The sequence below is a fragment of the Cynocephalus volans genome, chromosome 5, assembly GCF_027409185.1.
Source record: "Cynocephalus volans isolate mCynVol1 chromosome 5, mCynVol1.pri, whole genome shotgun sequence".
Lineage (NCBI taxonomy): Eukaryota > Metazoa > Chordata > Mammalia > Dermoptera > Cynocephalidae > Cynocephalus > Cynocephalus volans.
In genome coordinates this window covers 102,585,579-102,613,280 of record NC_084464.1, presented here as the reverse complement: position 1 = coordinate 102,613,280, position 27,702 = coordinate 102,585,579, and the positions used below count along the sequence as shown (strand labels likewise).

At 33.3% G+C, this 27,702-nt stretch overlaps 1 protein-coding gene across 2 annotated transcripts; it reads left to right on the top strand.

The window, feature by feature from the left end:
- Positions 1-25,442, top strand: CCNC (cyclin C). Of its 2 annotated transcripts, none has more exons than XM_063097053.1 (12): positions 1-55; positions 6,300-6,406; positions 7,304-7,388; positions 7,557-7,626; positions 10,187-10,238; positions 16,357-16,412; positions 17,237-17,272; positions 17,949-18,040; positions 18,671-18,738; positions 21,516-21,595; positions 22,631-22,749; positions 24,269-25,442. In XM_063097053.1, the coding sequence occupies exons 1-12, from the start codon at positions 24-26 to the stop codon at positions 24,321-24,323; spliced, it is 852 nt and encodes a 283-aa protein (XP_062953123.1). In that variant the 5' UTR covers positions 1-23; the 3' UTR covers positions 24,324-25,442. The 2 variants fall into 2 exon arrangements, with proteins under 2 accessions (XP_062953123.1, XP_062953124.1); XM_063097054.1 differs by lacking the exon at positions 24,269-25,442 and adding an exon at positions 23,619-23,830.
- Positions 25,443-27,702: the final 2,260 nt, after the last annotated feature.

The window sequence follows — 27,702 nt, the reverse complement described above, 5'->3', positions numbered from 1 at the left end:
TTTATCAGGGCAAGCTGTGTCCCATGGCAGGGAACTTTTGGCAGAGCTCCCACTAGTAAGTGATCTTTCATGGTCTCGCCTGGGGCCGGTTCTTGGGGGGCGGTGAGGACAAGGACTGCGACTCACCTGGGCCTGGATCCTGGTCCAGGTCCCGAGCGTCGGGTGTCCTCCCTGGAGGTGGCAGCGGCCGGAAACGAGGATGCGATTTTCTGAGGCGACTCCCCTCCCTGATCCTGGGCCCAATTTAGGGGAGGGCCGGATATCTGAGCGAAAAGGTGGGGCAAGGGGTTCAGTCTCTGGATAAGAAAGGTTTAGGAATTTAATTTCGGATTCTTGGATTAGCTAGTTATGGGGGCGGGCACAGGTATGGGCAGTGTGACTCAGTTCGGGACTCTGAAACTGCCTGTTCAGGACAGTTGCGGCTTGCTTTTTGCCTGGGATTTCTTCACGGTATCGGCATCAAGGTCTTTTGTCATTCACCTTCTATCTTGAGTGGACCTAATATTATTTTGAGAAGAGGTGACTCAGGATTGTTTCTGCCTACTAACCGCTTCCCACCACTGCTTTGTGCCTGGATGGAGTTTTATGTTGATACGGTATAGCTCAGGTGCTCTCAAAATTTATCCATTTATTTTGCCTGTGCCTTACATTTTGTTTTAAAAGTGTCCCTTCCAATAATTTTGTTTGCCTATTTCTTTAATCTTTTTCATGAATAAGTTTTTGTTTCTGTTAGTGACCATGGAAGAACTAGAACAATATAAAAAAAAAACATTTATCCCTAAATACATTTGCCTGAGTAAGCAAGAAGTTGTGTGATAGGGCTAATTGAACATTAACCAGCTTTCCACTGTGTAGTTGAAAAATGAACAGATCTTGATAAAGAAGATATCTTAGTGTAAATATTTTTTCATGTTAAAAAAAGCATTAGTAAGTGTAAGTTAATTTTTGATTCTGTGAATAGGATCGATTCCTACTGTTGATTCATTTTTTAGCCCTTTGAAAGAGAAAAAAACAATGAGCTTGGAAAACTTTTCAGGAAGCAGGTTTTCCTCTTGCTGTAAGGTGATTCTGTGGCAATGAAATGCTATAGAAGCTTTACTGCCAATCTTATTTTTATTTTTCATTGTTTTCACTCACTGAAATATATGCTTGGGCAAAGTTAAAATATGGAAAGTTTAGGTAGTGGAGAAGAGATATTTTGATAAACTTTTAAAGAAGCTGAGAGAATGGACAGGTAGCTAGCTGTTGGTTGTCAGAAGTTTTTAAACTAAAAATCCAAAATCCTGCCAGTCTTTTGATAAGTGTCCTCATTATGCTTTCATTTACTCTTGGCATTATAAAAACAATTGTTTTTTCACTTTTCAAATATAAAATTATTATAAAATGAAATGTGCTTCATGAAACTATCCTTGCCTCCCAATTCAAATTGTCTTGGAGGAAGGGCTTACTTTGCCTTACTTGCATCCCTCAAGAATCATGGAATCCCTGAACTGCAAAAGGTAACAAGTATGAAAGACGAAGACAATTCTGGAAAAACAAGACAAAACAAAAAGGCCATTGTTTTAAGTAGAGGAATTTGGTGAAAGAGGAAAATTGACATGAAATATGCTGTATTTTATGCCTCTAAGATGCACATTTTCACACTTTAACATTTCTGAAATCAGCATGGCAATTTTTTTCATGGTAACACATGAAGTAATGGTGAATCTTACGTGTAATCTTAAATTTGATGAAATGCAGTATTTATAAGCCTTCTTGGTTTATCCTCCATACAGGTGCTGTGAGGAAAGGTTTTTAAGTATTTGTGAAATTTATCTTTTTAAAAACATAAAATGATTCAAGATTAATGATAATTTTAAAAAACAGAATGACTGTGGAGATTAAATTAATGAGCGTATCACAATGTTTCAGAAAGTTGAAAGGGAACAAAACACATTCTCTGACCAAAATGCAGTAAAACTAGAAGGGCACTAAATATTTGCTGGCTGACTGAATGAATTAATGAGCAGGTAACATGAAATAAAAACTACAAAACCAAGTGTGGATACTTTATTGTATCAAAGAGGAAACTGAAAATATAGTTACATAATAGCTTAAAAATAACATAATGAGATCAACATATATGGTATGTAGCCAAAGCTGAATTTATTAGAAAATCAACATCCTGAATAACTGAGAGTAAAAATAAATCAAATGTTCTACTTAAGAATATTGAAAAGGAAGCAATGAAATAAACTAAGGAAACAGAAAGAAACACCTAATAAAGGTAACATTGATACTAATGTATGAAAAGGAAAAAATTATAAGAGCTGGTTCTTTAGTAGAGAACGTCAAAACAGTAGACTAAACTACTGCTAGTTAAATCAAGGGAAAAAGGAATGCTACAGAAATAGAAAATGAGGAACAAGGAAAGTAAATAAATCCAGAGGTACTTTGGGGTTATCTTCATAGTAATACATTTGAAAGGCAAACAAATTAAGAAAATTACCAGAGAGCAACTTCTTTAAAAATGCTCCAGGCCCACATTATTTCATGGGAAAATTCTTTCCAACTTTCAGGGGGATCTGCCTTTGAAATTGTTCCAGTGCGCATTAAAGGAGGAAAACTTTCCAGTTCTCGATATGAAGCCACGATAAGGCTGATAGAAAAATCTAGTAAAGGTAGCACTTTAAAAACAGTCTCAGTTTTGAATATTGATGCAAACGTTATAAATAAAGTATTGCCAAATGGAGTCTAACATTACATTAAAAGTATAAAACAAAGTGGATTTTATTATACAAATACAGTCAATGTTAGGAAATCTGTTAAACAGTGAAGGCGTAAAAATAACTAATAAAATTCAACATCTATTCTTGACTAAAGGTCTTACTAAAACAAATAGGATGCTTCCTTAACAAGAAAAACATACTAAAGCATCAGCAAGAGATGTTTAATGGTGAAACATTAGGAAAATTAGGATGCCTATTTAACATTTTCTAAATGTGCCAGTCAATGTAATTAACAGGATAAGGAGGTATAAAAAGAATGACAGAATTATCTGTGGAGATAAAAATTAATGAGAAAGTTCAATTAATTGGAAAATTATTAGAAATAGTAAAAATTTAATAAAAGGTGACCAGTTACAAAATGCCAAAATAAAAAGCTTTCTTTTAAATGAATGATAGAAGTGTATAATTTACAATAGCAGCAGAAAATATAAAATACTCAAGAATAAAATTAAGAAATGTGTAGGACCTGTGAGAAAAAAACGTTAAAACTCTGTAGTGGAACATAGAGATTTTAATAAATTGAGTTTGAATTCTAGCATTGTAAGATGACATTTCTCCCCATATCGATCTTTAAATTTAAATTTTTCAATCCCAAACAGAATTTTGAATGGATTTTCCTTTTAGGGACTTGACATAATGTTACTGAAGTTCAGGACTTAGAAAATTAATTGTGATGGAACAGTCAGAAATTTTCTGAAGCATAGTAGCAAGGGGGTATTTTTTGTACCAGATTTTTTTTCTCCTCCATTAATATTACATTTATTTAAAAATTTACATACAGTAAAATTCATCCTTTTTGGTCACATATACTCATGTAACTACAATCAAGATACAGAAAATAATGACTCCCTTGGGCTACCACTTTGTTGTCCAAAAGTATTCCAACTTTAACCCCTGACATCCATGATTTTTATTCCATCCCTATTGATTTGCCTTTTCCAGAAAATCACATAAATGGAATCAAACAGTAAGAAGCCTTTGAGTCTGGCTTCTACTTAGCAAAATACACTTAAGATTCACCCAAGTTATTGCCTGTGTGGATCATTAGTTTTTCTTGCTGAATAGGATTCCATTGTATGGATATACCACAGTTTCTTTATGTACCAGATGAAGGATAATCCTCCATTTTTATTTTCCTCTATTAGTGGTCTGTAGGTCTGGTAAAGAGCAGAGGTAAGATTTTCCACCCAACAGGAAGGAGTTCCTATTGAAAGGTCCAGCTTAGAAGTATGTCCCTGGGTAACATGTGTAAGAGGCTATACCAGGATAATTTACTTCTTATCCCTTAAACTATATTTAAACTTGGAGAATTAATCCTAAGTGGGCAGTATATCAAAGGAATACGGTTTGTCCTGAGTATAGTCAGACGATATCCCCAGATTAGGCCTGACAAATATAAGTGAAAGTCACCCTCAGCCTATCCATTCCCACCTCCAAAAAGTTTACAGTTTGGTATATATATTTCCTAGCTTGTTTCTAAATTTATTCAGAAATATCTATATGCACATATACCATACATATATGAATGCTTTTACTTAAAAACATATTCATATTCTATATATTTCTGCATCTTGCTTTTTTTAACTTAATACAAAATCTTGGACATGAGTACAGGTCAGAATATATTCATTGATATACTCCACTATTTTAATGGCTGCATGGTATTCCACTAAGTTGATGTGCCATAGGTTATTTACCCATTTTTCTACTGATGGACATTTGGGTTATATCCAACTTCCTATTTTTGTGACAGTTTTATTAAGCTATAATTCATATACCATACAATTCACCCATTTAAGGTATACAATTCATGGTTTTTAATATATTCACAGAGTTCTGCAATCATTACTACAATCAATTTTAGAAAGTTTTCATCAGCCTCGAAAGAAACCTCATACACTTTCAGCTATTATCCCCAGCTCTTCCCATTTCTCTCCCCCATACCAGATTTTAATTATTTTTCTGTGGTTTAAAACGGTATGGCATAGGAATAGGAAAAACTAATTTAAAATAGGAAATTATAAAGAAGATCCAAATATAATGACAGAATTATAAATCAGGAAATACTTTAGTGACATTTGGAGAGCCATTTGCCAAAACATTTAGCTGGCTCCCTACTTTACATTCCATAACAACACAAATTCCAGATGGATCACAAATTGAAAGAAAAAAGAAGTCTTTAAGAGTATTAGAAAATATGGGTGAATTTTTTTTTTAAATCATTTTGAATCAAGGAAGGCCTTTCCATAAATGACAAACATTAAATCAAAGTAAAAGATGGGTAGATTTAAGTGATTCAGATTACTGTATTACAAATAATTAAATATTGAGAGATATTTTAACTTGGGTGAAATTATTACTGCTTATTTGACATAAGAATTACTTATTATTCATAATATGCAGTTTTTAGAGCAGAATAATCTCTTATTCATAAAAAATGACAATTCCATTAGAAAAATATTAGAATTAACATTGTACGAAAGAAAAATTATCTCACCACTAAAAGCACGGAAAGATGTTTAACCTCAGAAGTAAATTACAAGGGAAGAAAACAGTGATATACTACTTTGCCTTTAAGTTGTAAAGTATTGAAAAGATTGACGGTAGACAGTAACCCAGAGGGTTAAATATTATAAGACACAATCATGAACTGCTAGTAGGAATGGAAATTGTAACTTTTTTGGAAAGCAAACTGACAGTATATGTCAAAGTTACTAGCAAAACTGACTCAGTTCTACTTCTAGGAAATTATTTCAACTATATTATTAATCAAATATGCAAGGATGAATTACAAAGATATTCATTAAAACATTATTTGTAATAGTGAAATAATAGCCCATGTGCCTTTAAATAGGGGTTGACTAAGAAATGGCTCATTTATACTGCTGTGCAGCAGTTTAAAAGAATGCTGAATAACAAGTTCATTGATGTGAAAAGACATACCCAATGACAAAAACAGGTTGTAGATAGGTTTTTTTTTTTTTTTGAGTCATGTCAATTTCATAGCTCTGGTTAAAAATAGTACACTTGGCTAGGCAGGAGGAGGAGGCTATCAGTGTAATAAATTCTGAAACAGCTTTTAACATGATGGGAATTTCTGAAGTAGGTAAATTAAATACCCTAGTTACTCATGAAAAACTGAGAAAAAATATACTTCATCAAATCTGAGGCACCATCAATTAGTGCCACACTGTTCCACTATTAGTTTATGTATCACTAAAAAAGAATCAACAGGCCACCTATTAAAATGCTAAAGCATCCTTGATTGTCAGATGTATCTTGATATCAGAGTCTTAGAAACAATGAAATACAGTATAAACTAGTAACAGAAAGAGAAACTGAGGAGGGAAAAGAATAGAGCAGAATTTTATCAGGGCATATTTATGTTTATTAGTGAGATAATTCTTAATAATCATTCACATTTCAAGAAATGTTAGCAATATTGTCTTTTAAGGTTATTTTTTGTACTTTGTACTTCTCAGTATTTGAACAACCTGTTCAATCTTAGAGTGTTATTTTTACTTTTTTTAGTTTGCAATGGATTTTGGATAAACAAGATCTGTTGAAGGAGCGCCAAAAGGACTTAAAGTTTCTCTCAGAAGAAGAGTATTGGAAATTACAAATATTTTTTACAAATGGTAAACTTTTTAAAAAAATTTTTTGTTTGAAATGGTGTATTTGGTTACCTCTGAATTTAAATGTTTTTGTATGATAATTTGTGAACTGTTTTAGTCCATACTTAACATTTTTATTTTTATGTGTTCCTTTTACAACTTATGTTCATTTGACTTTCTTTTTAGTGATCTAAGTAATATTTTCTGTGAATCTGACCTGCTACAGGCATTCAAGACTATTTGAAAGTGTTAGCTAATCTCCCTAAACATTTATCAGGCATTATTAAACCCAGTTTAAGTTTGGCTAAAGCAAACTTTGAGGGTAAATGATTCTTTAGATTGACATCCTATGTGGTCATTCCTATCTTAGAACTTTACTTTGGAGGAAATGAGATTTAGAGTCAGAAGATCTTTACTCTGCTAGGTGGTAGCTTTGTCACATGATCTTTCTAATCCTCAGTTACTCTTTAGCAGACCTACCTCTCTGTTGTTTTGAGGATTGACATTTTTTGGTAAACTGTATGAAGTGGTATTATAATGATTTGATAGATGTCTAATATTTTCTTTATATATTTATTAGAAAGATAATATAGAAAGCATTGAAAATATTTAGAAGATAGAGGGGAAGAACCTACCATCCAACCTCCTTAACGCAAGAATCATTTTTGTTACGGGGAAATTCCTTTTTTTTTTTTTTTTTTTGTTATGCATATCTATTTTCTTTTTTTTTTTTAACAAACTTGCAAATCCTAGTACTAGATCACTGTGATCCAAGTAGAACTTTATAGTATGTGTAGGTTTTTCCCTTTGTTAAAAATGAATATAAGTCATGATTTAACCACATGGAAGTTACTGTTCGATGCTAATATTATCGTAATGATACCAGAAGATACATTTAAAACTTTATTATTTTCCTTTTAGTCATCCAAGCATTAGGTGAACATCTTAAATTAAGACAACAAGTTATTGCCACTGCTACGGTCTATTTCAAGAGATTCTATGCCAGGTAGGGCTGTTTTATTTTGGGAATATGTTATGCCTGTTTGAAACTCTTATCTAATGTTGATGAACCATAGTATAAATGAATCATGTGTTTGCCGTAGAGTTATCTTGATTTTTTTTCCAGTGTGTTTTCTATATGAATTACATTTAACTTTGTTTTATTATATTTTAGGTATTCTCTGAAAAGTATAGATCCTGTATTAATGGCTCCAACATGTGTGTTTTTGGCATCCAAAGTAGAGGTATAAAACAATTTTCTGTTCTTCATCAAAGTATGGTCAATTTATATTGGTTAATCTGCCCCAGTTTTCACATTATGTAAAGATAATAATATAGTAACTTATGCGAAATATTGAAATAATACAGAATCAAGGAAATATATACATATCTTTATATATTCATTTAACAAATGCTTATATAGTACTTACTAGGTTTTAAGTGCTTTTGTAAGTCCTTTTACAAATGTTAACTGTCTCAATCTTTTTTTTTTTTTGGCGGCTGGTTAGTACAGGGATCAGAACCCTTGACCTTGATGTTGTCAGCACCACACTCTTCCAAGTGAGCTAACTGGCCAGTCCAATTTTAATAAAATGCTATGGAATTTATAATAGTAGTGTCCTGACTTTATAAATGAGGGAACTGAGGCATAGAGAGATTAAGAACTTGCCTGAGAGCCAATATTTGAACCATGGAGTCTAGCTCCTAATCCTATGTTCTGATTGCTTTGTGCTGCTACCTTTAAGACATTTATTGTTTGGCAGTAAGTAGTATTCAGTAAGTACTGCAGCTGTCTACTATAACCTGAGAATGTCCCTCCTTCTCACGCATATGCTTCTTGTGTCCTACTGTCTTCTCTTCCTGCCTCCTCATGATTTCCTGCCTTCCAAGCCACAGAGGAGGCAAGGATTGGGAGAGGCTATAGCTATACATAATGTAACAGGTAAAAGTTTGAGTAGTGAGGGTAGAAAAATTAGGTGAGGGAGAGACGAGAGATAGGAACTTACACTTCAGACTGTAATTTCTGCTCAACTCACTTACCTTTTCAGTATTTTTGAGAGAGCTCACTAAAATTCGTACAATAATAGCAGATATTGGCTCACTTTCATTACTAATCCACGTACTCTTTAGTGTTACAAAACCTTTGCATTATGTTTCTATTGTTGGATGGTGTTTTTAGAAGAGTAATAGTAGTCTTGAATATTGAATGTGATTTTAACCTTAGCAAGCATACATTCCTTTTGGTACCCACTTTGGTTTAGTTTTGTCTTAGCCATTATTTAGGCTAAAAGATCCATGACATCTTTCCCAACTATTACTTAAATAATGAGAGTTGACTCTATTAGAAATGATATTAATATTAGGAGGCAGAACAAGCTTTGTTGCTAAGTTCTTTAATGGAAAATGAAATGTTTATAAAGGCCTTTACTATGGGTTGGCTTTCCAAATATTACCATGTAATATTTGATTTTATTTAAATATTATCATGTAATTTTTAATTTTACCTATCTTAAACCAGTATGGGAGACCAAGACAAAATCTTTGTGAACGTCTACTGTTGTAGATTTACTTGGAGATTTTAATTTGTCTTGTTTGTTAAATGTCTTTTGTTATTTAATTTACTGAGTGAAAGTTTTTGCTTTAATAGTTTTGGATAAAGAACAATTCCTGAAAAAAAAATCTGCTTTCAGATTTGATTGTAGCATTATTTATTATCTCTATGACCAAATCTTTCTATTTTGTCTGGTTATATGGAAATTATAGAGAAATTGCATTTAAGAAGATGTCTAAGGCTTTTGTTTTTTATTTTCAGTTATTATAGTTAGAGGTTTACATGTAAATGTAAATATACATATACACATACCTTTCCCCCACACAGGATACGGATGTAGGGTGAAGGTATTTGAATAGATAGATTTTTAGTTTTGTTTCTTTTGCTGAGTAAAGAACCAATTCTTGATTTTTCTGCTTTAAAATGAAGTGAAGCCTCTAGAAATCTTATGAAGTTAATCTGAAATTCAATGAGACAAAATATATGTAAGGTGGATTGCCTGATTTTTTTTTTTTTTTTTTTTCAAAAGATGACCGATAAGAGCATCTTAACCCTTGACTTGGTGTTGTCAGCACCACACTCTCCCAAGTGAGCGAACCGGCCATTCCTATATAGGGAGCCGAACCCGTGGCCTTGGTGCTATCAGCACCACACTCTCCCAAGTGAGCCACGGTCTGGCCCTGATAATTTTAATTATAATGGTGGCATATTAGGTTTAAAGAGTAAATGGGAACTGACCTTGGAAGCCTTATACTATAACATTCTTGTCTCCCTGTTCCGAAAAGGATAATAAGTGCATGTTCTTTCAAGTTCTTTTGGTGATATTAAAGTTTATCTTATTTAGAGATTCCACTGTTTTATTAGTAAATGGCATGAAGTATCTATTTGTTAGTCCAGGTTCAGTTGAATAGGAAGCATACTTAACATTCTTACAATTAAGTGTGAAATCTAAACAATACCTGGAAACTAATTTAAGTACAGAAAAATGGCACTGTCACTTTAGGGCTTGGTTTTGAATTTGGTACCTTTTATTGATATTAAATTATAAAATTACTTAAAAATGTTTCTTAAATTGTAGTAGTTTAAAGGAAAGGTAATACATTTAGAGATTTAAGTACTTCATACCTCAAGTAAGTAGAAGATGAATAGACTATGAACATGGGAGGAGCTAGGAAATCCTCTATTTTGAATAGACTTCAGATACCCTTGTGTTCACTGGGTTAATATGGTCTCATCCACTTTTCTTTTTTTAGGAATTTGGAGTAGTCTCAAATACAAGATTGATTTCTGCTGCTACTTCTGTATGTAAGTGTAAAAAGTATATCCTGCATTAAGGATGTATTCTGAAGAAAGCTCTATTAGTATGGAGATATTTTTTAATTTATAAGATGTATGAGAGATTAGTTGGGTTTATTAAATCTCCTAAGGATACCTTTATGACTAGTGTATTTAGCAAGAAAAAATAAAGTTAGAAAAGAAGTTTTTAAACCACTTATAGTGTTATTTCTAAGACATTATTTTTAATGTTAAAAATGGATAGTAATTATCAATCCAAAAACATCAACTCAGTGGCTCTTAATTTTTTAATAAGGGTAAAGAAAAAATTTGTTTTCTAATTTTATTATAGTTTGTTGTTTCCTATTGACTAGCCTTATGTCATTCTTGTGGGTGGAGTAAACTATTTCTTTAGCAACTGTAATGTATGTCTTTGATGAAGGAACTGTGTATTTTTAAACCTCCTATTGAAAAACATTGTGCAGAAAAAAATGCTGACTCTGTGGTCAGTAGAGCTGACTTTTAATGCCATTCTGTCTAAGTATCTGTGTTCTGTCTCTAAGGAGCTGCCTCACCTCGAGCAAGTTGTTTTATCTTTTGGCCTTAGTTCTTTATCTAAAAGGATGAGGTTTAGCTCTCCATGAGTCATGACATTAAAGGAAATAACATTGTAAAGTAACAATTGTAAAGTACTGCACACAAGAGTTTAACATTTTGCTATTCTCCATCTTTATAGGTTAAGCAAAAAGGCATCACCTAACAAAAAATAATTCAGACTTTTAAAAATTATTTCTGTTTTCTACACAGAAAAGGAAGAAGGTGGCTTTTTGCATTTTAAATTTGTGAGCCAGACTGACTAATTTTTTTTGGTTTTGGGTCATTCCCCTTTCTGAGAAGAGTATAATAATCTAATTCAGTCTTTTCCGTGTCATATTTTAATTCATTTAAGGGTAGAAGATTGGTAATCAGTTTGCCAAAAAGTTTAATACACCAAATATATCATATTGATGAAGTATTGAATTGTCCTCTGGAAAAATGAAATTATTAAAAAATTGTGAAACGACTGGAAGGAATTCTTACCAGAATGTTAGCAGTGCTCATCTCTGCATAGTAGATTAAAGGTGCCTTATTTTCTTCTAATGTTAGTCTCTGTTTTCTAAACTTTTTAAAAGGTGTACATCTTTTTTTAATGTAAGATACCTACTACCAAGATTTGTTTGTTTATATTTTTCATGCAAAGGCTTAAAAGTATATTTGTAAGAAGTCTGGTTACCAATGAATAAGAAAATCTTATAGTAGGTTATTTATTTATTTCATAAATTGTATAGTATATTATATAGTCCCAGACTACTTGAACTTCAAATTTTAGCTCCGCTGTTTTCTATGTGACAGCTTAAGCAAACCTCTCTGTGCCTCAGTTTCCTCATCTGCAAGATGAAGATATTAATATCTATCATAGGGTTGTTGTGAAGATCAAATGAGTTAATATCTGTAAAGCTCTTAGAACAATCCCTTGCTCAGTGTGTTACTTTGCTAGGGCTACAGTAATGAAGTTGCACATACTGTGTGGTTTAAACAACAGAAATTAATTTCTAGAGCCTGAAGGTCCAGGATCAAGGTGTTGGTAGGTTCAGTTCTTCTGAAGCCTCTCTCCGTGGCTTGCATGTGGGCACCTTCTATCTGTGTTTTCACATGGCCCTTTTTCTATGCACACATACCCCTGGTGTGTCTTCCTCTTTGTATAAGGTCAGAAGTCCTAAAGAATTAGGCCCCACCCTATGACTTCATTTAACCTTAATTACCTCTTAAAGGCCCTCTCTCCAAATATAGTCACATTCTCAGATATTGGGAATTAGGACGTCAACACTGAATTTTGGGGGGACATTGTGTAGTGTGTAATAGCAAACTTTAGTGACTGTTATCATCGTCATCATCATCAACAACAGCAGCATTATCACTGGAAAACACTCTACCAATACAGTGGTGGAGACCAAGATAGATACAAGGAATTTAAGGACAAGAAAATAAGACATGCATATAAAAATACTAATACAGAAGGAAATAAGTGGTATAAGAGACTTACAGAAAATGCTGTGAATGTTTCGTGTGAAAAGATTGCTTATTAGATGAATCCAGAAAGGCTTAAGTAGAATTTGGTGAAGAAAGAATTTGAACCTGAGGAAATACAGGAGAAAGACAGTCTAGGAACACTGAACAGTTTGGTTAAAAATAGGGAAAGTTAATGTGTTACATTCGGTAAGTGGTAAGGAAATAGTAGGAAAAAATCTTTACCTGGCTAAAGATCAGTTAATAGAGGGCCTTCAGTGCTAGGTGAAGGAGTCTACACTTTGTTCTGTTGACAGTAGTGGTACTTTTGAGAGCTTTATTTATTTTTAAACATGAGGGTGATATTAGAATTGTGCATTAGGAAGGTGAATCAGGCAGAATTGTGTAAGATGGATTGGCAGAGAGGGTGAGTAGAAGCAGACAGACAAATTTTGAAGTTGTTCCACGCTACAACATGTATGAACCTTGAGGACATTATGATAAGTGCAATAAGCCAGTCATAAAAAGACAAGTACTGTATGATTCCAGTTTTATGAGGTACGTGGGGGAATGAATTAAGAGGTAAAAAATAGAATGGCGATTGTCAGGGGCAGGAGTGAGGGGGAAATGGAGAGTTATTGTTCTTGGGGGGGGAGGCACATACAGAGTTTCAGTTTTGCAAAGTGAAAACAGTTCTGGAGATGGATGGTAGTGTGGCTGTACAATAATGTGACTGTACTTAATACCACTGAACTATACACTTACAGATGGTTTAAGTGGTAAATTTTATATCTGTCTTACTATAACTTAAAGAACAAACAAAAACCTTCTGAAATACAACTGCAAACTGTTGTGAGTGCTGTCACAACAATATGCTGGAGAAATAAAAGCTAACAAGTTTAAGGTGGAAAAAATTTTCTTTTGAAATTGCTTAAGTAATCCAAATGAGGACTAATGAAAGCCTAAACTAATGTATTGGCAGCCAGCAAGGAGAACAAGCAAGCCAGGTTTGAGCAGTAGAATCAACAGGACTTGTGGGAAAAAAAGTATTTAAGAAGAGTCAAAAATGATTTTTGAGGTATCATGCCTGGGCTTTGGGGAGCTGAAGTTGGTTCCAGAAAAAGAGAATAAGTAAGTTCTGAAAACAATTACATTTAATCTTGGACATTCTAAATATAAATGTATCAGTAGCACGTTCTCTTAAAAATATGAAGCCAGTGATAGAAATTTGGAACTTGAAACAGTTTAAGAAAAAGAGTTGTATAGCATCTTGTGCTGCACAGAAAAAGATGTGAATCGAAGAAAGAAAGAAAAAAAAAAACATCTTTGAGAGAATGTAGTATTATTAGATACTGTAGGGGCAGAAGTAGAAGCCAGATTGCAAGGAATTAGGAAGTGAGTAGGTGCTGAGAAAAGGAGAATCTAACTATATTACAAATATGTGAAACCTCAGTGAAAGGAGTAGGGGCGAAATGTGTTGACCTAAGTAACTTTGGAAATGTGTAGAGTCTAGGCATAAGCACTGTACTTAACAGTTGTCACTGTTAAGCATACAAATTACCAATTCTAATACTGCTATGTGTATACGGGAATTGAACAGTTACGTAAATGGGTGGTAGATATTGAGAGCCAGTTTTTTCATTGTTGGAGGGAAATGTACAGAGAAGCAAGGGAGGAAGACCAGAATGGTCTATGTGGTAATGGTTTACAGTTGGGGACATCAGAATGAACTCATATTTACCTTAATATATATACAGATAGTTACATATAGAAATATTTGTGGATGTGTTTATATACATAGATAAATTAAGTGTTTTTCTTGGCTCTGGCAGCTAAGAGGGTCTACTACAAGGAATGACATCCCTGTAGCAATGAGCTCACCTAGTACCCAGATCTTCATTTCTAATACCATTGTCCAATAAAAGAAACCAGGGCTCCTTGGAGAAATAGCTGATTCTAGGACTGGGTCAGGTAATACACAGGGTGGACCTGGAGCATCTCATAGTGCCAATAGGGAAGTACTAAAAAAAGGAACAAAATCGAAAACTTGTGTTGATGGGATATGTCAAAAGGACATAGGAGCCAACTAAAAGAGCTCCCAATGGCCAAAGCTGGAAAATTTTCAGCAGCAAAATAAAAAAAAGGTAGTATTGAATTATAACCCAAAGTATAAAGTATAAAACAAATATCCATGAGCCCATACTGATATAAATAAATGGCTAAATAAACAAATGAGGGAGAACAGACAAATAAATCTCCCATGCAGAAGAATTCCAAATAAGTTATGTAGCTACTCTGCCCTCAAGTAGGGGAAGCATTAACTCCCACTCCTAAGATGTTGGTTATGCATAGTAACTTCCTTCTAATGTGTACATTATGGAAAGGAAGGAAAAAAGAGTAACTTCACAGTAGAGAAACCCACCAAACACAATCTCAGCCAGGTGATCAAGATCACCTCAGTAATATGTACCCTTGTACATAAATAAATAAATGTGATAAATCACATTTATAGTGTGTACCCTTGATGTGATATAATGAAAATGGTGTTTTACCTCTGGTCTTCCTTCCCAAAACCCATAGCCCCAGTCTAATCATGAGAAAACATCAGACAAATGCCACTAGAGGGGCATCCTACAAAATACTTGACTAGTACTCCTAAAAACTGTCAAAGTCATCAAAAAGAAGGAAAGTCTGGAAAACTGTCACACCCATGACAAGTGAATGCAATGTGGTATCCTGGGTGAGATCCTGGAACAGAAAAAGGACATTAGGTAAAAATTAAGGAGATGTGAATAAACTATGGAGTTTAGTTAATATATTGATATTGATTCATTAATTGTAACAAATGCCATACTAATGTAAGATGTTATTAATAGGGGAAACTGGGTGAGGGGGTGTCTTAGTCTTTTCCAGCTGCTATCAGAAAATACCATAGACTGGGTGAATTTAACAACAGACATTTATTTCCCTTTTGGAGGCTGGGAAATCAAAGATCAAAGTACAGTTTTGGAGAGTGGGAAATCAAAGTGCCAACCTTGATCAGTTCCTTGAAGGGCCATGATTCCTGGTAGGGGGTGGGTGGCAGGTAGGAAATTTCCTAATGTCAAGTTTAAATGGTTCTAGGTTTCAAATCTTGGTAGATGTTACTTATCTAAATTAGTTGTAGGATACTGAATTTATAAAGCAAATCTTTTTGAAAATATAGTACATATCCTTTTAGTGTCAGTGAAGTTACTTGGGCTTTGTACAAATGGAAGGGATCACAAAACAATCCTCTAGAATCTGTCAGTAGCTGCTTGATTGAATTAAATGTTGTATCATGACTTAAATACAGTTTTCTCAGATAGTGCTTAAATGTACTATTTAACATTTAACAAACACTCATACCATTTTGAGGAGATGGGGGATTGATGGTTAACATTGTTTTTTCTTTTGTACTTTATTAGTGACTAAAAAGAGTAGGAACTGTATGTGTGTGTGGTGTGAAAAAAGTTTTAGAGATCTTTGCACGTATATTGATGCTTTTATTTAAATATATCATCGGATAAAGAAATACCTAGTCAATATAAAAAGCTTAGAAAACACAGATAAGTAAAAAATAAATCTTTAAATCTCAGATAACCATTTAAAATATTTTTTTGGTGTATTATCCTTCCAATATTTTATATATACATATATATTTTTAACAAACTTACATATATTTGTAAACACATATACAACCCCTATGTTCCTTCTAAGCTAAATCACTGGAGAATAAATAGAACAATACCGTTCTACAGCTGGAAGGATTTGAGAGATGATAAAAGTCTGTGATTTTTTTTTCCAATTTTTAATTTTGTATTTTTGAGTAACAGAACCCTTTCTTAATATATTAAATATAAAATTGAAGCTTTCTAATTGTAGTGTAGGTGGGGGACTAGGGCTTCTTGTCACCCAGTCTTTCCTTTCCCCTGAAAACAAAAAGAAATCTGGGTCACTGTGCCAAGAGCTCCTACTGAAAATGATTTAGGCCTACCTTCTACTATTCTACACATGTTAAAGGAATTTTGGGCTAATTAATTTTCCCATCTTCTCAGTTTAAATTGTTTTTTGTTTTCTGCAGTAAAAACTAGATTTTCATATGCCTTTCCAAAGGAATTTCCTTATAGGATGAATCATGTAAGTATATTGTATAAAATAAAACACTTGTCAAAGCTTTATATAAGCTAGCTCCATTTTATATTAGAATTAACTTTATAAGTCTCCCTGAAATACTACAGGAATTTAGACATTATTCTAAACTAAAGCTGAATAGTTTCAATCATTTTTTAAAATACTTCATAGTAGTGGTTATCAACCCTGGCTGCCCATTAAATCACTTTAGAACTTTTTAAATAATACAATTGTTATATCCTCTTCAGACCAACTGAATCAGAATCTGGAAAAAAAAAAAATTCCCATTGGTACCTTTTAAAAGCTCCCAGGTGATACCAATATGCAGCTGGGGTTGAAAACTATTATAATGGAAAGAATGAAAATTATATTTGAAAAATTATATTTTATAAGACGAATTTCTATTGACATTTTAATAGGCATGTCCTTTTCCAACCTTGCAAGGGATTTGTTCATTCTACTTAATTTGGATTTTTTAATTAAGAAGAGATAATTGCATTATTTAATTTGTTGTATAGACAGTATATTGGAAAATCTGAAGTCCTTACAGGATATTTTAAGTAAAAATCAGTAACAAGAATGTTTATGAAGCTGGCTTTTCCTTATAAGGATTGAAATGCTTTATAATCATAATTACATGTATTATGTAATGGTAAAAAGTGATTTTTTTTTTTATTGCATGTTCATTCTAATATAAGCTGTATTTTCTTTGTTTAAAAAACTTTTAGTAAAAATTTATGATAAATTACTATAACATCGATATATTGTGTTTGTCTTAGCAGACTCATCTAATTTGGTTTCATGTGGACATTTAATTATTTTTTTAACAGATATTAGAATGTGAATTTTATCTTTTAGAACTAATGGTAAGTATATTTCTTTCTTATGACTAATAGAGTAAAATTTATTAATGAAGTCAGAAATTATCTAAAGAAGTGACTTGTAGGGAGGTGCATTTTAAAACCATCCAAGTGGTATGTGCTGAAATTATAGTAGCCTAGTAACATCATTACCTGTATCCTCTCTGAAGCCTGTAAAATAATTTGTATATTCTACTTAAGATGGGAACACTTTTCTGTTCTATAGTAAGTAATTATAATAAAAGGATTATAAGCAAATAAGTCAGGGCATTAAACCCCTGTAAATTATGTGCACAGTTTGTGTATGTGTGTGGTGTTATTTAAAGATAGACTATGTCTTTGGCAGAATTCTGCTCCTCTAGTTGGGAATTATGGATTTATAGGCTAATAAGAGGTTTCAGTGTGTTGCAGATGTGACACTTTGAGTCTCTAAGGGAATGAATGGATGCTGACTGACTGCCAACCGATTTACCAAGGTATATTCCAGAGAGAGCACTGCCTTCACTACTGTAGTAGAGTTTAGGGCTGCATACTGCTTGCTTAAGAGAATAAAAGGGAAGCAAGCATGAGTTAGAGAAATTCATTTTCAAATACACAATTACAAATCAGTTGGGTAATGATATCATTTTTGTGTTGTAATAAATCTGTTTTTATACCTACACATTTTTTAAACTGTTTCTAGGATTGTTGCTTGATAGTGTATCATCCTTATAGACCTTTGCTCCAGTATGTGCAGGACATGGGACAAGAAGACATGTTGCTTCCCCTTGCCTGGTAATTAGAACAGAAGTTATTAATAGTGTAACGTGTTAGATAGGAAGGTTGACAACTAAATATTAAGTTCAGTAATTTTAAAGTAATTAAAATAATGCCCCAAGGTATTTTGTGTTGAGTGAAATATCTGTTTGTTAAATTTTAATAACTGTAGTGGTATATATACTAAAATGATAAGTATCTTAAATTATGTTTGATAAATAACACCTGTTAAAGTTTGATTTTGCATGGAAAAACAGTCTGTTTAGATAAAAATCAAGACAAGTTATCTTTAAAATAATCAGAATACTTCTTGATAGTGTTCAACATACGTATAAATTCACTGTGTAACTTGTTTTTTAATCTGATTTTTGAAAAATTAGAAAAATGTGTTTCATATTATAATTGTGAGGTTTTGGAATTTAAAATATATTTAGCTGTAATTTTATTCATTAATGTATGCTTATTCATTATCACATTCATGTATGCATCCTTTTGCCTTGATGTTTTCACCTTTATAGGTGTGCTTCAGTAATATAAAAGGGAAATAAATGTGTACAAAGATGGGAAATCTGGCCTCTTCTGGGAGGAAATGTACAATCAGATGAGGTAGTTCTGTTTTCAGTAATAATATGATTTACATTTCTATAGGAGGATAGTGAATGATACCTACAGAACGGATCTTTGCCTACTGTATCCTCCTTTCATGATAGCTTTAGGTATGTAAGCGTGGGTACCTTTGTTAAGTTGTTGTAAATCTATTTAGGTCATCCTAAAATAAATTTCACTCTATTGTACTTTATGTTTTTATGTTCCATGAAGTAATAGACTAATCCTTGCATGTGAACTTTCAATAATATGATCTACAACTGTCACAAATCAGGATTATTGTCCCCCCACCCCTCTTTTTTGGTAAGTTTTTTTTAAACTCATTTAAAATAATTTAAGTCAGTGTCTGAATGGAGAACATTTTTGTTGGTTTAGTTGGAAAAGTTCAGAATTAAGCCTGCTAATATTTGTTGTAACTTATATAAAATAATGGCCTTTCATTTCCTGAACCTATTAAGTACTCAGAGGTTGAGTAAAGGAACATCTCTGTTCCTTAATGCCTTGCAGGAGGGAGAAGTTAGCTCCCATTCTACTTTCTGTGGAAGGCAGTGCTGTAATGGGTTAGAACATAGTCTTTTGAGTCCGTTCTAGGTTTAAATTTTGCTTCTTTTACTATTGTGGGGAAATTACCTAACCTTTCTGAGTTTGTTTCCTTAATTGTAAAATGGGGGGGTGGGGGCTAATAACTTCATATAGAGTCATTTCAAGAATTAAATGAGATAGCTCGTAGAGCACCAAATAATGCCTGCTGGATACTAGGCACTTGTTCATTTGTTTCTTTTCCTTCTGTTGATTTCTATAACTCCATCTTCTTGATTTTTCCCCCTCTTCTTTTTCCAGTCTTAACTTTTCATCGGTTTCTCTTTTTTCAATTATTCTTTAAATGTTGATGTTTCTCAGCATTCTTTTTTCATCAGGGGTGGTAAATAGGTTATACTTATACTCCTCTAGTACCGGTAGCTCCCTGAGCACTGGATCTGGAAGGATTCTGAAGTGGCGTCTGGTTCAGTGGGCAGGAATGCTGGGATCTGCATAGGTTAAACAGAAACAGGAATAGGACATGTGCCACACCCTCACCATCCCTGCTGTCTCTGTTCTTCCCAGGTGGTCTCACGAGGCTCCTGCTGTGTACTGTATCTCATGTGCTGAAACATTTCAATTTATTTAGCCAAGATGTTGCTCTTGAGCAGTTCTTTATATCTATCATCCTTTTATGTAGCTCCACTTGGCACGTCACCAGCACCTTAGACTCATGGTCAGGACTAAGCTTATTATCTTTCCCCAAAATAGATTCTTCCTTTTAATGTCTTTGCTAGCTTGGTGAAGCACTAGTTCGTTAAACTAGTTGGAAACCTGGCAGTTAGGCTCTTTCATCTCCTTCAATACTTACATCTAGTTGTTTACCAGTACGTTTTGTGCCTTCCTCTCAATTGTCTGTCCCTTCTTGTAATCTCATAGCCATCTTCTCATTTCTACCCAGCTTACCACAGCAGTCTCCTAACTAGCTAATTGGCATCCAGCATCCCTGTACTTAGAGAGCCAGTCTATCCTCCACACTGATGAGCTAGGCTAGTGGTTCTAAACTGAGGATAATTTTGCCCCCCAGGGGACATTTGGCAGTGTCTGGAAGTGGTTTGGGTTGTCACAGCTGGGGTGGGATGCTAATGGCATGTACTGGGTAGAAGCCAGGGATGTTGAAAAGCATCCTATAGTGCACAAGACAGCCTCAAAAGAATTTTTCAGCCCAGAATGTCAGTAGTGCCAAAGCTGAGAAACCTTGAGCTAGAATGAGCTTTTAAAATGTAGAATGTCTTACAATTAAACCTTTCAGTGCTCCTCCTAATTGCAGGATAACATCTGCAGTCTCATTTTACCATTTGTATATATGCCTTTCTCTCCTCCCACTCTTACCTTGTCTTAAGACTTGGCTCAGATATCACCTCTTTAGTGACACCCCCCACCCTACCCTCCCCACATCACCTTAGTCAGGGTTTAGAATGCCTCCTTCATAATTTACTGTATATGCGCCTGTCGTGGCATTTTTCCATTGTATTTTAATTACCTGTTTGATAAAAGCTGAAATGATAAATTTTAGTCCATTGGCCTCTTAACCCTTTTTGGACCTAAGCCCTACTTTGTAGCTTCATTTGACTTGGTATGTCAGTTCACATTTGAGTCGATGTTTATTTAGAATGCCATCCTAAGCAAAGTCGTAAGGGTATCCAGACAAGGGAATATAATTCTTAACAAGCTGGGGTAGAATCAGGCTGTTCAGTAGGAATTGTTTCAGGCAAAATTGTGATGTAGATTGTTCTCTTTGTATTTTTTTACTATCTTTGTTAGCTTGTATTGTATATATCATATACAATGCATTACATTTTTTCTAACCTCTATTTGATTATAACAGTGAATTCTGTACCAGTGTGCTCAGTCCTTACATTCTTGATAATGTGCTAATAACTTCAAAAAGAAAAAAAAAATTGCTTTTAAATTGAAATATCAAAACATAGTCAACATGGTTAAAATTTATCAGCGTATTGATTGCTGTTTGTTTTTTGTCACTCTGAATTCTGGGTGCAGTTTGATTCTACTTTTTACTGGTTTTCAGGGTTGACTTCATTGTTTTAATCTCCTCATTGAATTCTTCTTCCTCTCTAACATGCCCTCTCAAGGCAACTGCACCTTGACTAACATATAGTGAGTTGCAGATGTCAAGAACCTAATATAGTGTAGTAGTTTTTTTCTATCTATATCAGATTAAGTTGATCAGATGGTCAGTGGTAACCATTATATACAGCTATATAATTTTGTAATATCTTTAGTTCTAAGACCACACGTTCCATGTTTGTAGTTAAACATCGGCAATTGTCTTTCGTTTTCTTTCCAGCTTGCTTACATGTAGCCTGTGTTGTACAACAGAAAGATGCCAGACAGTGGTTTGCTGAGCTTTCTGTGGATATGGAGAAGGTATTCTTTAAAATTCCTTAGTTGAATATAAACTTGAACAATTATAAATCAGTGTCATATTTACTTATCATCAGCCTAAAATCTTATGATGACCACCAAGCTAGGAAGATTATTGGTATTAAAAAATACAAAGAAACGTGTGTTTGGTGGGGAGACTTGATTATGACTAAGTTATATTCTCTTTTCAGCTTAGGGTTAAACAGAGTGGTAATCTTTTGGTTTGATTGGTTGCAAAGTAGCCTCTACGTACCAGGATTATTTTAAAAGCTACCTAGTGACCACTGAATACTATTGTGAACTTCTGTAACATAGTCTATCTCCTCATGAAGCGGTGTTTGTTGTCTACCTTTTCTGTGCAAATGTTGAAAGCATTAAAATTAGTCCAAGGTGAGGTCTACTCAGGTAGGGAAGAAAGGGCTAATTTGGAAGCTAGATGTGACAGATTTATAGCTATCAGTTTTTGAGTACTTTAACTTATGTGTAGAGTAGTTAACAGAATCAAAATGTGTTGTGTGTAGTATGTCCCATTAAATTGTTTGAAACAGTTGGTATTAGAGGAATGTGCTCTATAGTGGCATATTCCTTCATGATTAGAATCTTTCTTCCTAGTACCTCACTATTTTGTTTTGATTTAAGATGTCATCAGATAGAAAGAAATCAACTGCAGAGATGGATAAGGATAACAGGGCATAAATGTTGAAAGATGAGTGGCTAGGAGGAAAAGCACAACAGTAGTGTGGCGAAAAATACTCCTTTCAGATTTCTCAGGACTGGGGCTAGCTTGTTGCTCAGTTGATTAGAGAATGGTGATATAACACCAAGGTCAAGGATTTGGATCCCCTTACCAGCCAGCCACCAAAAAAAAAAAAAAAATTTTTTTTTCTCCGGCTTGTCTAATCTAACCTGAATACTTAAGGACAGAGACTATCTTTTTAACTGTTTTCTGAGGGATGCCAAGTTTCTGATGACTGTTTGTTTATATAGTAAATGTTGCTTGTTTTTGCCACTGAGAACTTTTCAAATATTTTCTTCTAGATTTTGGAAATAATCAGGGTTATTTTAAAATTATATGAGCAGTGGAAGAATTTTGATGAAAGAAAAGAGATGGCAACTATTCTTAGTAAGATGCCGAAACCAAAACCACCTCCAAACAGGTACTTTGTATATTTTAATAATTGATTTCATTTAATTATATATCATACTCATTTATCATATTTTATCTTAGATTATGTTGTTTTGTATATTTTTCTTAAAATTTCTTCCAAAACTTCATGATTCATGTCAATTTTTTAATTTTTTTTAAATTTGTGATGATAGATTGAAAATGTCTTATTCTAAAAAAATACATTAATCTGATCATCTATTTAGTAACTTTTCCTAATACAGTGGAGGTCTATTACAGGTATCCCTCAACATATGGCCACATACTGTACATAAATTTAAAAAGAACTAGGCGTAAATTCATCTGAAATTCAGGGATAAAGAATTCTGTAGTAGTTCCATGTCAGTTTGACTCAGTTTGACTCTGTCATCTTTTTTTTTTCTTTTTTCACTTCTAGCTGTTATCCTGTTTTGTAAATTTCAGTAGCAGTTCTCAGAAATTTTGATGAATGATCTGATATTGTAAAAATAAAAAATTTTGGCTTTTAGGTGACCCTAAGATCCACAGCACACAATATAATTTTGCTAAATATTTATCAGCTGTGCTAAGAGGTTTTTTGTTGTTGTTCTGTTTTTAAATAGGATCTGTTCATTAGTTCAGTGTTTCTCAGCCCTCACTGTATATCAGATCATTTGGGGTAGGGAAAAAAAAAAAAAAGGGAAGTAGCATTTCAGAAGGAAAATAAAGAAATGCTCTCTATTTTAATCACTTATCTAGAAAAATAATTAAATTATATAATGTGAAGATAGATTTGTAGATTGCTGATAATGTTACAGTTTGGAAAAAGTTAATACTTGACTTATACAAGGTGCTGTTTAAGGCAGTCATTCAAACAGCTACCTTTGGATGCATTTTTTGCAGAAATTCCCTGAGTGATTCTCCACTAGTGGCAGGGCCTGAAGCTGCAAGATGATGGTGGACAAGATAAGGCAATGATCCTATTGCCACAATTACTGGTATTTTCAGTTTTAGTTATTTTTATTTTAAATATTCAGCATTTTCTAGGACACCACCATATTTCTTTCTGACTTATAAAGGTTTGCTGTATTTATATATGATTTTACCATGCTTTAGGACAATAGTTATTTTTGTTGTTGTTGAAGAACACTTCTTGATTTTCATAAGTAGTAGGAATAAGATTTTATATGTAAGATTTAATTTTATAGGAAATAAACTTGTTTAGAAGAAGCTGTAATCTCTATGTTGAGTGATACCTGTAATAACAAGGAAATCCCATACCCTAATTTAAATTTTTTGAGCATATATGGACAATAACTTCCAAAATGCTTATTATGGGTGAGGGCACAAAGTTACATAAGAATAAAAGTTTAAAACCAAATGTTAGTCTTCTGGACTTTAATTTTTCCACACCTGTGTCTTACAATCAGGAATGTCTTTGTTTTGTAGAGTTGTGCTACAGAATAACAAACTTTAAAAATTAGTAGACTTATCAGGGTGTTGAAAATGAATCTTTTAATTAGTATAAAATCTTTTTCTTCCCCATTGAACAGTGAAGGAGAGCAGGGTCCAAATGGAAGTCAGAATTCTAGCTACAGCCAATCTTAAAACATTCCGAAGAATTCCATAGCGGACCACTTGGAAATAAACCATTGGACAGATTTCAGTAATGTCTTCAATGGAACACAAATGAAAATGAATAGCTTGTTTCTGTCAAGCATATTGGGAAGTGATTTTATTTTTGCAAAATAAGTTTTTCCTTACCTAGTTTGATTCTAGTACATAACTGATTAAAATCTCTTGATTGTAAAAGTTTGAAAAGGTTCTAAGGGGACCTACAGACAGACATACGTGGACATTTCAAAATTAATAACTTTTGATTAGTATATTTCTTAATTTGGATAATAGAAATTATAGCTTTTTATTAAGCCAGGAAACATGAAGCACCATTTGTTAAAATTCTCTTTGGTCATTGAGGGACCAAAAAAGGACAGAAAAAGTCAATATATGAGGGGTTTGTTTCCCTCCATAAGTTTAACTTTAAAACTGTATTTAAGGAATCAAATCTTACAAAATCCTATAAGATTTTGGTAATGATGTTGATAATTTCAGGGAAATTAATCAAGTACCTATTGATTTAAAAGTGTATTTTATTCAGTACTTTTGGTATCTTGCCATGGAAGATACTAGCCCAGACTAGCAGAAAAGTGCAATATGTATAGCATACTTTGACATTTTAAAAGTTATATTAATTTTGTAATTTGAAATGCTGGGCAAACTTTAAAAAAAAATCCTACGTGAAATTATTTGCAATTAACATACAGTTAATCAGGCATTTTGAAAGCTTAATTGGATAAAACCACCATAATAAAGTTGAAATTTGTAACATTTTAATATTAATTTTTATTCTACTGTGAAAAAGGTTTTTATAAGATATACACACCCTAGTTTAATTTTGTGTCATAGTGTGGATTTGCAAATTTCTAATTTATCCTGAGCCAGGAACACAATCAGGTTTCAGGCCAGTTGATACTGGCTGTTCTTAATTCTCATGTAAGTATAGGACTTCAGACTAAATGTTATGTCAGTGGGACTGTGCTGTCTGTGGAACTTAAAAAATTAATCATTTTCTTCAGACTTGAAGGAGGGTGACAAATAAAATTTGGAGTCATAGGATATTAATGTATAATTTAAGGATTAAAATTTTTTTATAAATCAATTGTGAACAATGGGTTATTAAATTAAATGTTGACTTCCTAGTATAAAACTGTAAGAATAAAAGTAAGTTCTCCAGCTATACTGACTAGTGTCTTGAGTTTACCTTTTTGAATTTGTCTTATGTTGTTTTTTGAGAATCCTACTTCCTTTAGATAAGTATTAAAGCCTACTATAGTCTGCCAAGGGGGTAATCTCAAATGGTTTATAAACAGACTTTTAATAGAGTCCTGCTTTCTATGGAGAGTTTCAGATGAGCTAGAAAGAGAGATTATGTATAAAGTTAGTACCAATGACAAATATAGGTCTCCTAGGCTTATGGCAGGATAAGAAATAAGAAAAGCTCTCCTTAGGTCTGAAAGAATAAATGTTGGGCTTGGGTCGGATAGGCAGAGTGATTATATATCACAATCATTAATTTAACCGTAAGTTTTCCTTTAAGCTTACCTATAGTCTTTTTAAATTTTTATTTTTAAAATTAATAGATATGTCTCATAGTTTTGTTTTCAACCTCTTATTGTGGAAAATTTAAAACAACATATCTAAGAGATGATAACATAATATAATGAACTTCCATGTTACCTATCACCCAGCTTCAGCAATTATCAATTCATGGCCAATTTCATTTCATATAAACTCCCACTTACATCCTCCAACTTGCATATTATTTTGAAGCAAATCCCAGACATCATATCATTTTATCCATAAATATTTTCGGTATGTATTCTGAAGAGATTGTGGCTCTTTAAAAAAACTTTATAGTTTTTTAAAAAAACTATAAAAGTATTACTTTTATAGTAATACTTTTTTTACTGAAGAGATCATGGCTCTTTTAAAAAACTATGAAAGTATTACTGTGCCTAAAAAAGAATTAGTAAAAATAATTTCTTAATATAAAACATTCAGTGTTCAAATTTTCAGTCATCTCATAAATATAATAAAAAATCGTTACGAGGGCCGGCCCCGTGGCTCACTCGGGAGAGTGCGGCGCTGGGAGCACCGAGGCTGCGGGTTCGGATCCTATATAGGGATGGCCGGTGTGCTCACTGGTTGAGCATGTGCCGAGGGTTGCGATCCCCTTATCGGTCAAAAAAAGAAAAACAAAAATTGTTACGTAGTTCTAGTCAAGATCTAAATAAGGACCACATATTGCAGTTCACTGATAAATCCTTTAAGTCTTTTTAAATTCACGGATTTCTTCTCCATCTCGTTTTTCAAATTCCTCTCTTTGGTTTGCTTGTCTACTAAGAGCTCCCACCTTCTGGATTTTGCTGTAACTGCTGCTTGTCTCTTTCTGTGATTTAGCAGCCATTAATGATATGTGTTCTTTTTATCTCTCTCTCTCTCTCTTTTTTTTTTTTTTTTTTCTTTTTTTGTCAGCTGGCCGGTACAGGGATTGAACCCTGGACCTTGGTGTTCTCAGCACCGCATTCTAACCAACTGAGCTAACCAGCCAGTCCAATATGTATTGTTTTTAAAAATCAAGTATTACCATAGGCTACGCTGTCCAGTATGATAGCTACTAGCCATATGTGGCTATTGAACACTTAAAATGTGGCTAGTCTGAATTGAGATGTGTTGTAAATATAAAACTACATGTTGGATTTCAAATACGTAGTACAAAATAAAAGAATGTACAATCTCAATAATTTGTTTATAACGATTACATGTTTTAAATGATAATATTTTGGATACATAGGACTAAATAAAACATTAAAATTAATTTCACCTGTTTCTTTTTAATTTTTTAAATGTAAGAAATTTTAAAATCACATAATGGCTTGCATTATAATTGCATTATAATTCTATTGGACATTGCTGTATGACATTATATGGAAAATGTCAGACCCCTGTCCCATTCTCCCTACCTCTCATTTTCCCTCCCCAGAGGCAACCACTGTCAACTTTTAGTTATTTCTCTGCTGTTTACTTCCACATTTCTAAGTAACAAGCTTTTAATTCTAGAATTTGAGCATTTACTATGTGCCAAGTATATTCTAAGCTCTCTACTTTTATGAAGTCAGTTCTCACAACAATCTCATTTTAGAGGTGAGGAAACTTATGAACAGAAAGATTAAGTAATTTACCCAGATCAAGTAAGCAACAGATCTTGGATTATTCTGATTCTTAATACCAGGGCATCTGAGCTCCAAATGCTTTACCATATTGCCTCTTTTGCCCCTTTCTTTTTTCTTCTCTTGAATTTTTACAATTATAGATATGATCTGACTTCCTACCATGGAAGATGAAGATTTTGCTTTCTCACACACCT